Source organism: Scylla paramamosain, chromosome 29, assembly GCF_035594125.1.
Source record: "Scylla paramamosain isolate STU-SP2022 chromosome 29, ASM3559412v1, whole genome shotgun sequence".
Taxonomy (NCBI): Eukaryota; Metazoa; Arthropoda; class Malacostraca; order Decapoda; family Portunidae; genus Scylla; species Scylla paramamosain.
Window position 1 is genome coordinate 8,737,913 of NC_087179.1, and position 21,035 is coordinate 8,758,947.

The following is a 21,035-nucleotide window of genomic DNA, read 5'->3' on the forward strand; positions in this document are numbered from 1 at the left end:
TGTCTTGTATCAGTGATCCTTTTGCTGGCCCCTTTTTCATTTGTGACTTCTTTCACTCTTCATACATAATTTGGATATTTTTATTCTCAAGGTGTTCAATTTCTTCACACCTTAATCTAACCAACTCCTCTTTCCTTTCCTTCCTTTTGATATGTTTAAGTCCTTAGACATATGAAAAACCATTTGATAGAGCCCAGCACAAAGCTTTAATTTCCATAATATCCTCCTATAGCTTCTGTCCTTCTCTTCTTAACTTCATCTCAAGTTTCCTTTCTGACCATTCTATTGTTGCTGTGGTAGATGGTCACTGTTCTCCTAAGTTTATAAACAGTGGTGTTTCTCAAGATTATATCTTGTTACCCACTCTATTCCTACTATTCATTAGCAATCCTTTAAGTCTAACTTGCCCTATCCTCTCCAGTGCTATCTTCTACCATTATTTTCATGCTACCTGCTCTTCTTATCTTGCTAATTGCATGCCTCCCTTCTTCCCACAGCCTCACTGCACAAGACTCTCTCTTACCTATATCCTGTCCACCTCCCTAGTGCAGGAGTAAACCAGTTTTCACAATCCTTCATCACCTTCACTTGTAAACTTCTGTATTTTCCCCTTTCTATGGCTTGAATTCTTTCAAGAGGGAGGTCTCAAAAGACACTTCTAGATCTGGTAAATCCTTTTAGCTCTTCTTCCTTGGAGACTGGCATCTCAGTGGATATATATATATATATATATATATATATATATATATATATATATATATATATATATATATATATATATATATATATATATATATATATATATATATATATATATATATATATATATATATTTTTTTTTTTTTTTTTTTTTTTTTTTGTCAATCACACACAAAAGAAAAAAGTTGTTGTGCCCCAGATAGGGAAGTTTCTATCTTCCATATTATTGCATATGATGTAGCTTTTTTTTTTTTAGTATCTTATTGCTTACCCATGTTCTTCCAATGCCTAATAACATCAGTGATACTTATTTTCTGATTTTCAGGCTTCAGAAGATCATGGATCTCAGTATACAAGTGCATGGAGAGCTCAATAGTCTTTATGACATGGTGTTTGCCTTTGTGGAGTGTGGCAAGGTGCATCAGGCACGGAAGCTGGTTGAGGTGAGTGATCTGGCTGATTAGCACCAGTGCAAGCAGTGAAAGGTGTTAACAAATCCACTCTCTAGCTCCTTCAGGGGGAACTGTCTTTGATAAGTCTCCATACATTGTTTCTACACCTGTTTTTTTCCACACTTGAATGTGCAAAGTGAAAGTCCATGTTCATTGTGAACAGTTTGATATTTGCAGCATTTTTTTTTTGTCAGTTTTGATGTGAAATAGTGCATTAATAATTGAATACCAAATTCTGTTTCTCTATATATATAAGCATAAAAATAGTTTCTTACCAATGCTGAATGATATACCTATGTATTTATATATCATTTAGAATATGATGTCTTGATTAGAGTCTTACATGGTAATACAGGTCCAGAACCTTTGATCCAGAATTCCTGGGACAAGACACTCCGTGTTTTTTTTTTTTTTTTTTTTTTTTTTTTTTTTTTTTTTTTTTTTTATGTAGGAAGGATACTGGCCAAGGGCAACAAAAATCTAATAAAAAAATGCCCACTGAAATGCCAGTCCCATAAAAGGGTCAAAGCAGTGGTCAAAAATTGGTGGATAAGTGTCTTGAAACCTCCCTCTTGAAGGAATCCAAGTCATAGGAAGGTGGAAATACAGAAGCAGGCAGGGAGTTCCAGAGTTTACCAGAGAAAGGGATGAATGATTGAGAATACTGGTTAACTCTTGCATTAGAGAGGTGGACAGAATAGGGGTGAGAGAAAGAAGAAAGTCTTGTGCAGCGAGGCTGCGGAAGGAGGGGAAGCATGCAGTTAGCAAGATCAGAAGAGCAGTTAGCATGAAAATAGCGGTAGAAGACAGCTAGATGTGCAACATTGCGGTGGTGAGAGAGAGGCTGAAGACAGTCAGTTAGAGGAGAGGAGTTGATGAGACGAAAAGCTTTTGATTCCACCCTGTCTAGAAGAGCAGTATGAGTGGAACCCCCCCAGACATGTGAAGCATACTCCATACATGGACAGATAAGGCCCTTGTACAGGGTTAGCAGCTGGGAGGGTGAGAAAAACTGGCGGAGATGCCTCAGAACACCTAACTTCATAGAAGCTGTTTTAGCTAGAGATGAGATGTGAAGTTTCCAGTTCAGATTATAAGTAAAGGACAGACTGAGGATGTTCAGTGTAGAAGAGGGGGACAGTTGAGTGTCATTGAAGAAGAGGGGATAGTTGTCTGGAAGGTTGTGTCGAGTTGATAGATGGAGGAATTGAGTTTTTGAGGCATTCAACAATACCAAGTTTGCTCTGCCCCAATCAGAAATTTTAGAAAGATCAGAAGTCAGGCGTTCTGTGGCTTCCCTGCGCGAAATGTTTACCTCCTGAAGGGTTTTACTTCTATGAAAAGACGTGGAAAAGTGCAGGGTGGTATCATCAGCGTAGGAGTGTTGTGGTATCATGCAGATTTTTGTACAGTATATTGAAAAAAATCAGAAACCTCACAAGAGTTAATAAAATTATTACACTTTAATTTCAAGATAAAACAAAGTAACTCATTACAACAGTCTATTAAGAGTGTTATGCACAGCAAACTAGTGTGAGAGAAGATAATGAACTGAGAAATAATATAAAGAACCACAACAGAGAGACAAGGGGGAGTGCGAGATGTGGTCATGTCTCTTGAGTGTAAAAGCGAGGTGTAATTTAATGTAACTTTTGTGTAAATCTAAAGTTAATTTTCCCCATTTAATTTACCTCATCCCCCTTCTTTATGAGAGTTGAGTCTGTAGGGATATGTAGAGGAAGAGAGGTTCTATCCCACTGTGTAATCTGTTTTGACCCAACTCCCCAAATAAAGCTGCTATAATTTTCAAAATTTAAATGCTTTGTGGGGAGGGAAAGGGGCGTCTGAGTGAAACGTCCAGTGGGTTGGGAGGTAGGCCTCTCACACCCCCTGTTTCCCCTCCTTTCCTCCCACTCCCCCATCACATGATTTCACTGCACAGGTTCCTTCCTGGGCCATGTGGGGCATCCCTTTGTTCAGCGGTTGGGCCTCTATTGTCGTGTGGGACAGACATACTTAGGTTGTTGCAAGGGACAGAGTGTTGGCATGGGGTTTGGGGATATATATTAGAAGGCTCTTATTAGCTAGTATTGTGTATGGAAGTGGAAGTAAGCCCCTGCCAATTAAGTAGGATAAGCAGGAGTTATTGGACTGATTGAATGTCTTTTGCTGATTAGATTTGTGGTGACAACGAGTGGAAGTAAGCCCCTGCCAATTAAGTAGGATAAGCAGGAGTTATTGGACTGATTGAATGTCTTTTGCTGATTAGATTTGTGGTGACAACGAGTGTCCCCTTGCCCATCCACACGTCTGTTGTAATTGTATGTTGTTGAGGAGCCCAGTGTGGTTTCCTGACCTTGGGATCCCTCTGTTGTCTCATATTTGAGTCATCATTGCTTTGCACCATTAAATGCTACTCAGGTTCAGAACTCTGCTGGGAGCTTTGAAGCCAGAGGATATAGAGATTCTCTGTTGAGCAGTGGTTGTCTCCTTTCTCCCTGGGTTTTACCGTGTACCAGTGGTACTTTTCCGTCCTTTGGGAGACTGTAAATATACTGCTTGCCAACAGGAGGATATGCTAATCTGTAGGCATGGGAGGCCCCATCTTATTATGGGAGGTAGCTCACAGATTATTATAAACCTCAAAGGTGTGAGTAGTTGTCCCCCCATAGCATGTGATTTTGAGTCTTTCTCAACGAAGTGCAGTGGGCCCAGAGTTTGTTGAGCATTTGTTCATTGCTTTCTCTGTGTTCAGGTAAAAATGGAGTGGCAATCTCATCTTTGTTAATCATTGCAGGAGACCAGTAGGACCCTGCATATGCTCATTTGTGCCCTGCACTAAGCTATGTAGGAGACACCTTAGGGAAGATGGTGTGAGTTAATGGCAGCTGTGGGAGGGGCTGAATTTGGGTCATAACAAGAGGTACTTCCACTAGTAATTGCAGGGCAATTCATAGTGGGTGTTATAGTCAGGTGTGTGGGTTGTAGTTCTTACCTACTTGTGACACTCTGCTCAGGTCACATTTTCTTCTCAATGGATTTGGAAGTTTGCAAGAATTATGTCAAACTCCAGAGTGGCTTTTTACACTATTGGTCCTTCTGTACAAGTATATACAGACATGTCACATCTGACTTTCACCATTTGCAAGCTCTGTCTGCCTATCTCTCTTACTAACACTCTGTCCATCTACTTCTGCCAGCTAATATGGTGACCAGCTAGCCAATACAGGAACTCTCCCAAGCACTATTGTTGCATGTGTTGGAGAATTACATAATGTGTGATAGTGGAAATAAACATGTTATGTTAGAAAAGATATATACCTACATGTGTCACCCTAAGCCTTCTTATATTAGTTTACATATATTGACAACAACAGCTCTTTCCCACATTGAGTCGTAAGAATAATGTTGTAACCCAGCTTCTCATTATTTGTGAGTTACGTTAGAGCTGCCAAGTCTTTCTACTCACCAAGTGCTGCTACTTCACTCTCATTAATCAAGTCAAATTACCGAGTGGTTATTCCATGGGTTTCAGTGGGGTATGCCATAAACAACTCTAAAAGTTCTGTACATATTTATTAACCAGTAAATGATTATTCAAACTAAATATGCAGGCAAAAAACTAAAACTCCACATTATAACATATTTGTCTTTAAGATTAACTCAAATAAATAAAATCAAAAGCAAGTCATTAAACCCTTCACTAAACAATTAACTACACGTTGTTTCAAATATAGACGGTGTTTGAGTTACAAGCAAGATATATTCCAGAAGGCTGCTTGTAAATCGTTTTGCTCATGACTCATTGTAATTTTTCGGTATGAAAATGTAATGCTCACTTACTTCATACTTGATGCCATGAGAGAGAGAGAGAGAGAGAGAGAGAGAGAGAGAGAGAGAGAGAGAGAGCACTTACCTTGCCTTATGGGTGATGTGATACTACTGTGTAATGACAGGCTTCAGGCTTCTACCAAATGCAAGGCCCAAATATGCCAGGCATATGACTCAGATTGAAATGAAATGCCTCTCTCTCTCTCTCTCTCTCTCTCTCTCTCTCTCTCTCTCTCTCTCTCTCTCTCTCTCTCTCTCTCTCTCTCTCTCTCTCTCTCTCTCTCTCTCTCTCTCTCTCTTTCAGGTTATACACGCTTTTATTCGTATAATCAATTACAATGGCTGTTGGAAAGCATAAGACAGGTTTGTTTGCATATTCATGAACTCAAGAGTGGGTGTAGCCAAACTCCAGCAGGTGTAGCCCCAAGTTATGAGACTCTCTCTCTCTCTCTCTCTCTCTCTCTCTCTCTCTCTCTCTCTCTCTCTCTCTCTCTCTCTCTCTCTCTCTCTCTCTCTCTCTCTCTCTCTCTCTCTCTCTCTCTCTCATGCTCATTTTTTCCTTTCTTCCTCTCTCTTCCTTGGGTTATACATGCCTTTATTCATATAATTTATTAAGATGGCTGGCTGAAAGCATAAGACAGGTTTGTTTGCCTATTTGTGGACTTAATGTAATGGAGTAGGCTTTCTACATCATGTAGCACTATCCTCCCATCTCTGTGCCTCTCAGAGGCCAACTGGCAGAGGTCTGTACACCATGGAATCTGAACCCAGACTCACTGCAGTGCAGCACAATAAGTTTTAAATTAAATATGAATATAAATTTTAAACTAGCGTCTCAAAATAAACTGCTACAGGTCCTGTGACCTGGGGCAGTGGATGGTCCATCATTATGTTACTGCACTGTGTAGGTAGTGGTGAAGCAGCATACTAGGTAATTATGCCACATAGCGCCAAATTTGAACTTTTGGTTAGCAAAGGAAACAGTACTGAGAGCACAATTTCATTTTGCGAGTAGACTGCTCATATCTCTGAACATTTGTAACTCGTTACCTCATAACTTGGACACCCTCTATAATATGGAGAATTCATATAAAGCCACACATAACCTGAGCCATCTGGTAATACAATAATGCTCACTTTCCATCACAAAACACATGTGAATACACACAACATAAAATATTTTTGTCACCACGTGTAATAAATCAAAGAAAATATCATAACATAGTATAACTAGTTATAAAACACAAAGTCACCGTATGTGAAGGACCACAGAAATTACTGATTCACACATCTTAATCAAGCATGGAATAAATGCATGAAACTCATGAAAAACCACAGTCCACTTTGATATAACTATAGTCAAGACATTTAAGGCACTAGCAAATTTCTAAGTATTACTTACAACCATAATGAAGTAGAAAGCAATCAATGACCAACCTGTCTTCATGGTATCTAAGTGTGCAAAACTTTGGCACACTACCCTGCTGTCTCCTGCTGTCTGTCTGCACTCTGCCTTATATTCGGTTTCAACTGTAGTGTTGGTGAGCTACATATATCACCGTTCATAAGGTCTATATCTCACTCAAGAAACTCAGGATAATCACTGTTACAAAGTGGTCTGGATGTCCCTCATGTCCTTCTAGTTCATTTAACCACTAATTTATTGAGAGCAAGTCTCAGCTGTCAAAATTTATTAAAGTTGTGCCTACGAGGGAGGCTTTGATGCTGTGTCTCAGCTGTTTCTAAATTAATTATAGTTGTGCCTGCAAGGGAGGCACTGAAGCTGTCTCAGCTGCTCTCAAATTTATCAAGTGCTTATGAGAGAGGCAATGAGGGTCTCAGCTGTTTCCAAATCTATTATACTTGTACCTACAACTATGTGAAGAGCTGAGACACCAGGAGTAGCATTGCATGATTCATGCAGTCTTTACTCTTAACCTTAACAACAGAGTGAGTGGTGTGTTGGGCCAACACACAAGGGGATGGTTTCAGATACATGTGTTTTGTCATTAGTCTGAACAGCTGAATAATGGTTGTCTTGTGAGGCCAAACAGCTTGCACTGGGTTGGTGACAGCTGAGTGAGTGTCATCTTGTGAGCTGCTTGTGTCTTGCAGGCCACTTGCACTGTCATTAGTCCTCTGGGGGGAGGTGACAGCGCTGGTTTCAGTACTACGATAACAATGCTGAACTCAGCTTGGTTCCCATGCTGTAGCTAAGGGAGGAGGAAAAAGGGATGAAACACTATGGGGTACCAAGCTGAGCTCAGCCTGGCTCCAACTTTGTAAGGAAAGAAAGAGAAAAGAAAGCTATGGGATAATATTTCACACTCTACCTATCCCTAATATGATATGTATTGTCCCCTGCATTAACAAGTTAGAGCAAGTGAGTTGAGGAAAAAGCAATGTGATCACAGAGGTGGCCTGTTTCATTGACATTCAGTTTGGTTCAGAACAGCACAGTGTCTTGCAATGTGCTTGAGATCATTAGATGTTTTGAATTGATTTAACTGAACAGAGAAATTGTGAGTTAGGCATATATTGGCAACACTATCCTGCTTTCTACCACAACCACCACCATTACTAATAAATTTGAGTTACAAGGTCATGGAATCAGTGTGTACCTTTTTTCCACTCAACCTTCAATCTCTTTTTTTTTTCTCTCTCTGTAGGAGGGGCACCAGCCAAGGGCAACAAGAATTGCAACAAAAAAAAAAAAAGCCCACTGAGCTGCTGGTACCCAGAGTTGAAAGCTTTAGTCAAAAATACAGGATAAGCATCTTCAAACCTCCCTCTTGAAAGAGTTTTAGTCATAGGAAGGTGAAAATACAGAAGCAGGCAGGGTGTTCAAGAGTTTACCAGAGAAAGGGATGAATGATTGAGAATACTGGTTAACTCTTGCATTAGAGATGTAGACAGAATATGGGTGAGAGAAAGAAGAAAGTCGTGTGCAGTGAGGCCGCGGGAAAAGGGGAGGCATGCAGTTAGCAAGATCAGAAGAGCAGTTAGTATGAAAATAGTGGTAGAAGATAGCAAGAGATGCAACACTGTAGTGATGAGAAAGAGGCTGAAAACAGTCAGTTAGGAGAGAGGAGTTGATAAGACTAAAAGCTTTTGATTCCACCCTGTCTAGAAGAGTGGTATGAGTGGAACCTGCCATACATGTGAAGCATACTCCATACATTGATGGAGAAGGCCCCTGTACAGAGTTAGCAGCTGGGGGGAATGAGAAAAACTGGTGGAGACGACCCAGAACACCTAATTTCATAGAAGCTGTTTTAGCTAGAAATGAGATGTGAAGCTTTTAGTTTAAATTATAAATAAAAAGACAGACTGAGGATGTTCATTGTAGAAGAGAGGGGACAGTTGAGTGTCACTGAAGAAGAGGGGATAGTTGTCTGCAAGGTTGTGTTAAGTTGATAGATGGAGGAATTGGGTTTTTGAGGCAATGAACAATATTAAGTTTGTTCTGCCCCAGTCAGAAATTATAGAGAGATCAGAAGCCAGGCATTCTGTGGCTTCCCTGTATGAACTATTTACTTCCTGAATGGTTGGACATCTAAAAAAAAAGATATGGAAAAGTGCAGAGTGGTGTCATCAGCATAGGAGTGGATAGGACAAGAAGTTTGGTTTTAGAAGATCATTGATGAATAATAGGAAGAGAATAGGTAACAGGACAGAACCCTAAAGAACACCACTGTTAATGGATTTAGAATAACAGTGACCTTCTACCACTGCAGCAATAGAATGGTCAGAAAGGAAACTTGAGATGAAGTCATAGAGAAAAGGATAGAAGCTGTAGTAGGGTAGTTTAGAAATCAAAGATTTGTGTCAGATTGTATCAAAAGCTTTTTGATATGTCTAAGGCAATAGCAAAAGTTTCACCAAAATCTCTAAAAAAAGGATGACCAAGACTCAGTAAGGAAACCCAGATCACCAGTAGAGTGGCTTTGATGGAATCCATAGAAGTTTGTGAAGTGATGTTTAAGAATCTTCCTGTTGAGGATAGATTAAAAACTTTAAATAGACAGGAAATTAAAGTAATAGGACAGTAGTTTGGGAAATTAGAATGGTCACCCTTTTAAGGAACAGGCTGAATGTTGGCAGACTTCTAGCAAGAAGGAAAAGTAGATGTTGATAGACAGAGTTGAAAGAGTTTGACTAGGCAAGGTGCAAGCATGGAGGCACAGTTTTGGAGAACATTAGGAAGAATCCCATCAAGTCCATAAGCCTTCTGAGGGTTTGGGCCAACGAGGGCATGGAAAATATCACTGCAAAGGATTTTAATGAGTAGCATCAAGTAGTTAGAGGATGAAGGAGAGGGAGGAACAAGCCCTGAATCATTTAAGGTGGAGTTTGTAGCAAAGGTTTGAGCAAAAAAATTCAGCTTTAGAAATAGATGAGATGGCTGGCAGTTGTGCCATCAGGTTGAAATAAAAGAGGGAAAGATGAAGAAGTAAAGTTATTGGACATGTTTTTGGTTAGATGCCAGAAGTCATGATGGGAGTTAGATCTTAAAAGATTTTGACACTTTCCAATAATGAAGGAGTTTTTGGCTAGTTGGAGAACAGACTTGGCATGATTCCAGGCAGAAATATAAAGCGCATGAGATTCAGGTGATGAAAGGCTCAAGTACCCTTTGTGGGCGACCTCTCTATCATGTATAGTATGAGAACAGGCTGTGTTAAACCAAGGTTTGGAAGGTTTAGGTTGAGAGAAAAAGTAAGGAATGTATGCATCCATGCGAGACACTTATCACCTCAGTTATGCATTCAGCACACAAAGATGGGTCTCTGACACAAAAGCAGTAGTCATTCCAAGGAAAGTCAGCTTAATATCTCCTCCCAATATCTCCTCTCAATATCTCCCCCCAACTAGCAGAGGCAAAACATCGGGAGGCATCTCCATCTCCAGAAGAGGGATTGGAGCGATAGGACAAGATACAGATATGAGATTGTGATCAGAGGAGCCCAATGGAGGAGAGAGGGTAATAGCATACATAAGCAGAAGGATTAGAGGTTAGGAAAAGATCAAGAATGTTGGATGTATCTCCAAGACAGTCAGTAATACAAGGTAGGGTGTTGCACCAGTTGCTCTAGGTCATGGAGGATAGCAGAGTTTAAGACTAGTATCACCAGGATGGTCAGTGAAGGGAGAAGAAAACCAAAGCTGGTGGTTAACATTGAAGTCTCCAGGAATGGAGATCTCCACAAAAGGGAAGAGAGTCAGAATGTGCTCCACTTTGGAAGTTAAGTAGTCTAAGAATTTCTTAAAGGCAGAGAAGTTAGGTGAGAGGTATTACAGCACAGATAAATTTAGTTTGATTGTGACTCTAGTCATAGCCAGATGGTGGAAAACTCAGTGTAGTCATAGCCAGAATGGTGGAAAACTCAGAAGATTCAAGAGTGTGAGCATGAGAGTAGGGTAAGTCATTGCACACACAAACGTAGGCATTCAGCTTTGGATTGAAAATGAGGATAGAGGAAGTAAGAGGGGACAGAAAAAGGTGATACTGTCGGTTGCCTTAGACACCTGTGTTTCATTAAGGAAAACATGAAGAGGTTTAACAGGGGAGAGGTGGTGTTCTACAGATTGAAAACTAGATATAAGACTGCAAATCTTGCAGACGTTAGCATAGAAAAAGATGAGGGGGGTGTCAAAACACTTAGGGTTGATATCAAAAGGCATTAATGGCTCCCTTCCCAGATGGCGTCTTCGAGGCTGGTGTAGGAGTCGCCATGATAATTTTGAATCTTGAGTGAAAGGTGTGTGTGTAATGAGATGCATGTAATTTTGTGTGAAGGAAGAGAGTTGTCTTTAGAGGGCAGGCTGTGACTGTTCCCTTGTGTTGTGAGACAAAGGTAAACATTCAGTGAGGTTGCAGCTGGATTTATTGAAAAGTTCACAGCACCCCCAATTCATTGCATTAAACCTTACTGGGAGTAATTATCATTTTGGCAGATGTCAACTGCCTCCTCCTGTAATTCTGATCCTTGGTGGATTTAACTTATTGGCATGTATGCCAGTTAACTTAAAGGAAGGATATCATCTAAAACAAATCACATCTTTCAGCTAAGGATCCTCTCTCTCTCTCTCTCTCTCTCTCTCTCTCTCTCTCTCTCTCTCTCTCTCTCTCTCTCTCTCTCTCTCTCTCTCTCTCTCTCTCTCTCTCTCTCTCTCTCTCTCTCTCTCTCTCTCTCTCTCTCTCTCTCTCTCTCTCTCTCTCTCTCTCTCTCCATACATTCATACATACATACAAATACAGTAAAAGTCCTGTCTTTCAACATCTAATGTTTGGGAAAACTTGATGTTTCGGCACTTTTGCAGAATATAGTGGGATACACAACAACCAGTCGTTATAACATACAACTACAATAACACACTGAAATTTTTAAAATATCTAATTAGAATAACAAACTAAAACTGGCATAATGAACTAGTGTGAGCACTGAAATTTTAATAAAAATTTAATCAGAACAACTAACCAAAAGTAGCAAGACAAACTTGCCATATGTGTTGACAATGAAATTTTAATAAAAATTTAATCAGAGTAACAAACTAAAGCTCACAAGGCTAATCCACCAGCTGTGTGAACTGCTGCTCACCTGTCCCTTCCTCCCTTTTTTTCTTTCCCCTCCTTTCTTTCCTTTCCTCTCCCTTCTTTCATCTTGTCTCAAACCTCCCTCCCTTTCAACTCCCCTCCCCCTTATCTGTCAGAAATAAGGGACAAGGGAGTGAAACTCTCTCTCTCTCTCTCTCTCTCTCTCTCTCTCTCTCTCTCTCTCTCTCTCTCTCTCTCTCTCTCTCTCTCTCTCTCTCTCTCTCTCTCTCTCTCTCTCTCTCTCTCTCTCTCTCTCTCTCTCTCTCTCTCTCTCTTATTCATTCATTTTATTTATTTATTCATGTAATTTTTGCTTTATCATTTCTCACCCTTTCTTACTCTTGTATATGTAATTCTATTTTCATTCTTGATCAGTCTCATTCTACTTTAGCAATCTTTAGGATTGTTCTTACTTTCACAGAGAGAGAGAGAGAGAGAGAGAGAGAGAGAGAGAGAGAGAGAGAGAGAGAGAGAGAGAGAGAGAGAGAGAGAGAGAGAGAGAGAGAGAGAGAGAGAGCTCCAACTTGTGCAGGATTTACTGTATGCATATGTGTGACACTGACAGTAGGTAAATGTGACCTATATTTGTCAAAGCAGCACAAAACTTGGGGTAATAATGTGTGAAACTTGGATTGGTAAGAATTTACGGCTAGGCATGAAACTCGGGAGGGTACTGTATATATTTGTTGTATTATCCCAGATTTAGTAGTGCAAATGTGCTCATTTTGATATATTTTTTGGAAAATTGAGGGTTTTTTTTATATTATTTTCTGGTTCCCTGGAAGCCAATTAATCTTTTCCCATAGCTTCTTCAGTCACCATAATGGACATTTGCCATAACAAATGCTACACTGGAATGAATCAAGTTTGTTGTTGCATAGCCTATTGTAGTCCCATTCCAAAAGTTATTTCCAAGAGATACTTACATGGGACAAGTTTTAAAAATAGCACTGGAGCGCTGCAATTGTCTGCCATCATGTGTAGGCTATTTCTACTTCATTTTCTTCTAAATACTCAGTCTATCTTCTGTTACCCAACTTTTTACATATTTTGTTACCACAGTTATTATTGACAATGGTTTATAGTTGAAAGGTTGCTCCTTTTTGCTGCTTATAAATGGGCACAATGTCAGCTCTTTTCCAATCATTAGGTACTTATTAGGTACTTATAAACTTGGAATATATGAATAAATTATTATACTGAGAAGGAGAAAAACCATAACAGTCTTAGAGTAAAATAAATAAGAATATGAGAACAGATCTATTGTATTTATACTGCCATGTTTGTCTTTCCACTTATCATCTTTTTATTTAAAATATCAATATTGTTATCATTAGTATCAAAATTTTGGATTTACTGATTTATCAGCTACCAGTTATCAGGTGATAAATTTATCACCAGTTATTGATTACTGGTTATTGCCAATTAGGTTACTGTTATCAATTTATCAAAATTTATCACCAGTTATTGATTACTGGGTTATTGCCAATAAGGTTACTGTTATCAATTTATCAGTTATTGTGATTAATTTTTTTGTTATCGCACCCAGCTGTGGTATTTACCTACCTATTTGTATATAGCTAGTTGTGATTTATGGGAGGAGGAGTCTATGTTCGTGTTATCCCATTTCAATACTTACTGTTATCCATTATCTCTTTAAAGTCATGTATTGCCCTAGCATGTACTACATCTCTTTCCAGCTCATTCCAATCTCCAGTAATTTGTTGTGGAAAACAGTTGTTTTTTATATCCCTTTTGCAGACTCACTTCAGACTTCACCTTCAGGTCATGTCCTCTTATACTTCTGTAATTTCTCACCACCAGGTCTCAATGGTCTAACTTCTCAATTTCTGACGATCTTGAACATAGCAGTCAGATCTTTTCTCTCTTTCTTCTCTCTTCCAAAGTGAGGAGATTTAATTTCTTCAATCTCTCCTGATATGACATATATAGAGTTGGAGGCATGTTTGTTGCAGCTCTCTGTATTTGTTCAAACTTTCCCTTGTCTCTCTTAGTACTTGGAGACTGTAACGCTTCAGCATATTCCATTCATGTTGTTATCACAATCAATTTCCTTATTATATCATCCAGGTAATTAAAAAGCAGTTTCTATATTTCTCAGTAAATTGTAGGTCTCACATGTTACCCTGCTGACATATTTTTCCAGTGACAGACAGTTACCATTAGGAAATTAGGTACAAATTAAAATGGGAGGAAACTTTTAGAAACAAAAACACTAGTAAAATACCTGACTTTAGGAGAGCTGATTTTGAGGGATTAAAAAGGTACCTCCAAGGAGTTGACTGGCAATGGACACAGGGTGAGGTTAAGTCCAGGATGGAGTTGAGAGAGATAAGGCAGGATGAGGGAAATGAGGTGAGGTGTGAAGGTGTTGGGCAAGAGGAGGGAAAAGTGTCTGGAAGAGTTGGAGAAGAGAGAGAGGGGGAGGTATGTGTAAGTATGTTGGAGGGTCAGGTCATGCTGAGATGGGAGAGGTGAGGTCAAGGCAAGTAGATGAGTGAGTGGGGAGGATGAAAGGGGCCAAGATGAGAGGATTGGGTGAAGCAAATGTAGATGATTGTATAAATATTTTGTAGATACATTGTATACAGAATAGTTGGCAAACATCCCATATGGAGCAATAAGATCACAGAAAATTGATCCTAAATGGATGACTGTTAGGTTAAAATACTATTTAGGGTAGAATATATATATATATATATATATATATATATATATATATATATATATATATATATATATATATATATATATATATATATATATATATATATATATATATATATATATATATATATATATATATATAAGAGATTGAAGGCAGGGGAAGAGGTTTTAAGGCCACAATATAATGAATTAGAACAGTCAGGAGGTTAACAAGGAAAGCTAAAAGCAATTACGAATCAAAGGTAGCCAACCAGACAAAGACGGACCCCAAGGGATTTTATCAGGTATACAGGACGAAGAATAAGGATACAATAAGTACATTAAAGGCAGCAGATGGGGAGCTGGTTAGTTCTGGGAAGGAGATTAGTAAAATTCTGAATGGGTTTTTTTTTAACTGTTTTTCCCAAGAAAACATGCAGGATATGCCAAATAGTGAGCAGATGTTTAGAGCAGATGAGAATAAGAAGCTGACAGATATTACCATAACTAAGGAGGTAGTGGAACAGGAGTTAGATAGGCTAAAAAAGTTCAAGATATCAGGACCAGATGAAATATATCCCAGAGTACTTAAGGAATGCAAAGAGGTTATTAGTGAGCCATTAGTTTCTGTCTTTAGGAAATCGCTTGAGTCAGGTGAGGTACCAGTAATGTGAAGACAGGCTAATGTAGTACCCATCTTTAAGAAAGATAAAACTTTAATGTCTGATTATAGACCTGTCAGCTTAACTTCTGTTGTAGGTCAAATAATGGAGTTAATAATAGCGAAGAGCATTAGGGAGCATTCAGACAAACATAATTTGATAAATCAGTCACAGCATGGCTTCACGAAGGAGAAGTCTTGCCTGATGACCTTGTTAAGTTTTTACAGTAAAGTGTTTGAGGCAGCAGATAATGGTGATAGTTATGATATCCTATATCTGGACTTTAGTAAAGTGTTTGACAAGGTACCCCATCAGAGGCTGCTGAGAAAGATTAGGGCACACAGGATAGATGGGAAGGTGTTAGGCTGGATAAGGTCATGGCTAAGTGACAGGTGACAGAGTTGCAATAAACGGCTCTAAATCCGAGTGTTGTCATGTAATTAGTAGGGTGCCACAGGGATCAGTATTGGGGCCATTGTTGTTTTGAATATATATCAATGACTTGGTTAGTGGAATTAGTAGTGATGTTATTAAATTTGCTGATGACACAAAGATAGATAGATTAATTAGGTCAGAATCAGATGCCATTGCCTTGCAGGCAGATTTAGATAGGATGAACGAATGGACAGACAGATGGCAAATGCAGTTTAATATCAACAAATGCAACTTAGAGGAAACCTACACAGTAGATACACAATAAACAATGAAACTTGTAGGTTCATGGTACAAAAAAAATTTAGGAGTTATAGTTAGCTCTGAACTCTGTCCAATAAAGCAATGCATAGAGGCCAGTAGCAGGGCAAATAGGGTATTAGGATCAATTTTTAGGAGTGTTAAAAGTAGTAGGCCAGAAGTAATATTAAAGTTATATTTGGCGCTGGTCAGACCTCATCTAGAGTATGCTGTGCAGATCTGGTCCCCATATTACAGGAAGGATATAGGTCTATTAGAATCAGTACAAAGAATAATGACTAAAAGGATACAGGGGATGAGAAGTATTCCTTTTGAGGCAAGATTGAAGCTATTAAATCTACATCCTTTAGAGAGACATAGTTAAATCTGCATTCTTTAGAGAGATGTAGTTAAATCTACATTCTTTAGAGAGACGTAGGTTAAGAGAGGACCTGATAGTCTTTAAAGTGGTATAAGGATTATAACAAGGGAGACATAAGCAAAATTCTTAGGATCAGTAACCAGGACAGAACAAGAAATAATGGGTTCAAGCTTGAAAAATTTAGGTTTAAAAGAGATAGGAAGAAATTGGTTCTCAAATAGAGTGGTAGATGAATGGAACGGACTCAGTAATCAAGTTGTTAGTGCTAAGACATTAGGAAGCTTTAAGAGAAGATTAGACGGATTTATGAATGGAGATGATAGGTGGAAATAGGTAGGTATATATGCCATGTGTAAGCCTGTTGGCTTCTCGCAGCTTCCCTTATTTCTTATGTTCTTATGTTTGTCAGTAATGGTGACTCCAAGATCTTTCTTTTCACTCCACACTCCAATGAACTATTTTCCTATAGTGTAACAATACTCTGGTCTTTTACTACTTTGTCCAAACTTTTTCTACATTTTTTGTGTTAAATTCTATTTCCCATCTTTGACTCCACTCCCAAATTACATTCAGATCTTGCAAAGTGGCACAATTCTCCTTCCTGTCCATATTTCCCATTAGCTTTGCATCATCAGCAAATAGACTCATAACTAGTCACTCCTTCCATCATGTCATTCACATAGATTGCAAACATCACAGATGCCAAGACTGATCCCTGCAGGACTCCACTAAATACCTTTCTCCAAGAGGATTTTGTTTCTAACCACTGTTCTCATTTCTCTGTCTGTCAGAAAACTGGTTATCCATTTCAAGAGTTCCTTTTAAACCTCCAGTATTTTCCAGTTTCCACAAGTCTTTTGTGGGGCCTCATATCGCACATCTTCAAATCCAAATACATGCCTTCAACTCATCCCTGTCTCTCCTGGACAACATCTATAACACTAGAATAGTAACATAAGTTCGTTGTACATGATCTTCCTCTCTGAAACCAAACTGTTTGTCTGCCAGCACTTCATTTTCTTCTAAATACTCAGTCTATCTTCTGTTACCCAACTTTTCACATATTTTGTTACCACAGTTATTATTGACAATGGTTTATAGTTGAAAGGTTGCTCCTTTTTGCTGCTTATAAATGGGCACAATGTCAGCTCTTTTCCAATCATTAGGTACTTATAATTTTTTCAGCAAGCACACAATTACATGCACTTTGCTAGCTAATCAAGTGCTACATTCCCATAACACCCAATTGGACACTCCATCTAGCCCATGGGCTTTCTTTACATACAGTTTTCTATCATCTTCCTCACCTCACTCAGTCACCTCAATCTCACTTAATCCATCTGCATGCATTCTCACTTGCCACTTCTGGTCTGATGAACACAGTTTCCCTGTTGAAAATAATTTGGAAGCATTCACTCATCACTTCAGCTATTTCTGCTTCTCCCTCCACAACCATACTATTAACATATAACTTACCTTTTTTTTTTTTTTATACATATAAATAGAAAAGTCTGGGATCATCTTTGCACTTATTAACAAGGTCTCATTGTTACATATTTCTTCTATCTGTACTTTTGAGTATTTATTTCTCACCCTCTTGTATATCTCCCAATTCTATTGTGTTTTTCTTTTTCTCCATTTATTACAGGCCATTTCTCTTCTTTTTCTCACCTCCTCACATCTTTCATGAAACCACTCCTGCTTTCTGACATTTTTTCTTTTTTCTTTGGCACAAGTTTCCTCACATCTTCGTATATGGTTATCAACTCCCTCCACATTTCTTCCACTTCCACAGCTATATTAAACTTACACCAGTCTGTACATTCATGGTAGTTTCTCAAACCTTAAAAATTTATCTTTCTGTATTTGTACCTTCTGATTTTATGATCTTCATCTCTTTTCACTCCTCATTTTCATTGTACACTCTACTACTGTATGTATGGTAATTTTTACTTAATGGGCTCTAGTAGTCCACTTTCACCATCACATGAATCCTTTATAAATATTTTATCCAACCTAACATTTTCATTCACCCACTGTGTCATTAAGTTATCCATAGCCATCCTTAAAACCCTTCATTACTGGATTTCACTAATGTTGTATGTTCATACAACATGAATTAATTTTGGTAGCAGAACCAATGTTGTACATGTGTACAACTTAGCTAGAATAGGAGAGTATGGAACCTTTTGAAAGTTGATGTGGCAGGTACGAGGACCACTTGTGTTATAATACAGTGAAACCTCAGTTACTGAACATCTCATTTTTTAACAACTTGGTTTTCAAACAAAAATTTTTAACTCAAAATTGCTTCAGTTGCCATACCGCAATTAGTTTTTTTAACAAAGCTACTTGATTTCAAATGATACAAGACGTAGAAGAAGCTGCCATTTATTACTAATTCATAGTTTCTATAAATATTTCCTGTTTTTATATGTTTGGAGGAGAGACACAGAGAGTAAGAAAGTAATTCAATCTTTGAAATGAGTTAAATGTGATCCCATTGAAGAACCTGGATGTAAACAAACAAGGTTCGGCACTCAGGAGTAATCCTGAGTTTCCTGTGGCACTCTCTATGACCCACAATGCCATCACTACTGCACAACTGCATTTTTCCGGTAGGTTTTCCCAGCAGCAAGATGTCTTAGTGTCATGATCACCATTTTGGCAGTGTATTGCTCCTCTCTGTGTCACTCTGTAAGGCTTCCTTCACTTGATCGGTGACAAAGAGAATGCGTGCATAGTCTAAACAGTGTCTTTTGATGAGTTTTGTGTCACTAAGTTCATTCAGTACATTCTTTCTTGATAGGAAATTTGTAAGCTAGAGATGTTGTGGAGCAGCCATGTTAGCAGTGGGAGCTTTAGAAAATTTGTAAGCTAGAGATGTTGTGGAGCAGCCATCTTAGCAGTGGGAGCATTGGTCATTACCCACTAAGACATGGTGGACGGGTAACTGAGAACAGATTAATCTATTTTACATTGATTCCCATGGGGAAAGTAGTTTAATTTTTTTTTACGTTTCGGATTTCAAACGACATTCAGCAATGAATTAAATTAAAAAACTGAGGTTCCACTGTATATGGCAACTAAGTAGGGGCATCATGCCACCCTGTATGAATATATACCAAATACTTTCTTTCATTTTGTATGGACATTATATGTTGTTTGAAAAGTACGTGGAGCACATTCTTCAGTACCCACTTCTTGCTGGCGAGTGTCATATATATATATATATATATATATATATATATATATATATATATATATATATATATATATATATATATATATATATAAAACTCATACCTCACTACTATGGATGCTGCTTTAACAGATTTCAGAAGCAACAGACAAAATCTGGAGTAGCCGACTCAGTTTGAAAGTCCCGTGCACTACGGATGGAGTTTGGCAACATGACATGAGCCACTGCTTCGAGAACTGACCACTTGTTGCAGGCAGTCAGTTTGTTTACGTCGGTGTAACAACACATGTAGTTCATTGCTCTATGGTTTTTGCCCTTTTTATGTGTTGTGTTTGAATTATTATAATTTTCTATAAGCGTGCTGTTTGGAGGAAAAATAGAAAAGACAGCCAGTGAATGACCTTGATGCAGTGCTCTCTCTCTCTCTCTCTCTCTCTCTCTCTCTCTCTCTCTCTCTCTCTCTCTCTCTCTCTCTCTCTCTCTCTCTCTCTCTCTCTCTCTCTCTCTCTCTCTCTCTCTCTCTCTCTTACCTCCTTTATCTCCTTCCCCTCTTTCTTTTCCTTCTGCCTGCACACTGTGAAAGAAGAATACGAAAGAATACAAAAGAGGTCCAAATAGCAACAGATTTTAAGGGCCTTGCTATATAAGGCTGAATAACTATTCTGCGCTTACTATTGCAAGGAGGTCCCTTTATATGAGCACCCATTTTACGAGAAGCCGATGATACAAGTCATATAAATTAAGGACTATTTTCTTTACATGAGTGCAAAAATCTGATGATGTAATCTTTAGAGTCTGAGACAAGTAAAATTACAAAGTTTAAAATGTGCACTCTTGCTAACACATTCTGGCTGTATAGTGATGTATAATAATTCAGATGTGTAGAGATGAGTTTGTGAGCACTGGAGGAGAACTGCACAGCCCTCTCTTGCCCCCTACTTCTTATTCACTCTCCCACCACTCCTTTTAAACTGAATTTAATGTCTCTGAGACATCCATTCTTACAGCCTTACTGCTCATTATTATACTCATACTCTATCATCATATCATTTGCAAGCATATTTACAATACAGTACAAGTACAGTGTACAGTGTTTTATGTGACTGATTGCTGTTTGTATGTGTTACAGTGTTATTGCTGGCATGTTTTTTTTTCATTCACTGTGGTGTGGTGTTGTGTGTGTGACTGATCATGTGGTGTATAGATTGTGCCTTGTTTTCCCTCTCAAGTGCTAACAATGCCTCCCAAGTGGCCATTGAGTTCCAGTGTGATTCCTAGCAGTAAGGCAAAGTGAGTTATAGTGCCAATAATACTCACAAAGAAGGTAGAAGTTGTTAAGAGGCACAAGAGTGGTGAGTTCCCAGATGATTAACTTTGTATTGGTGAGTGTTATACACATTTTATAAGTTTAATTAATATGAAATCATGTTTCATGTATGCTGTTTTCTCTTTCAGGTTGCTTTATCAACAGTTCTGTAATATAGATACATTTGTTGTGTTTGGTATCATATGTTTAGCTTGAAAACTTACCTTTGATAAGGGTTACAGAACTTAACCTTTTTTTTTTTTTTTTTTTTTTTTTTTTTGCATTAGTTATGCGTTTCATTATACAAGCAATTTAAATGGAATTTAACTGCTCGTGTTACTGGGACCTCCCTGTACTGGGAGTAGAAGGAAGAAGAAGAGCAGGAGGAAAAGGAAGAGAGAGAGAGAGAGAGAGAGAGAGAGAGAGAGAGAGAGAGAAAGAGAGAGAGAGAGAGAGAGAGAGAGAGAGAGGCTATAAATGGATGAAAATATACACAAAAGAATGTAAATAAAAAGGCAGGTGAACCTTTTAATGTATCAGCTTTTGTCTGCTGTCTATTCTTCA

At 38.5% G+C, this 21,035-nt stretch overlaps 1 protein-coding gene across 1 annotated transcript in view; it reads left to right on the forward strand.

Annotated features, from left to right (window-relative positions):
• Positions 1 to 21,035, forward strand: part of LOC135115229 (leucine-rich PPR motif-containing protein, mitochondrial-like) — a 146,683-nt gene that overhangs the window by 91,770 nt on the left and 33,878 nt on the right. Inside the window, exon 17 of the mRNA XM_064031769.1 lies at positions 1,025 to 1,142. Within this exon, the coding sequence (XP_063887839.1) occupies positions 1,025 to 1,142 (118 nt within the window). The remainder of the gene's footprint in view (positions 1 to 1,024; positions 1,143 to 21,035) is intronic.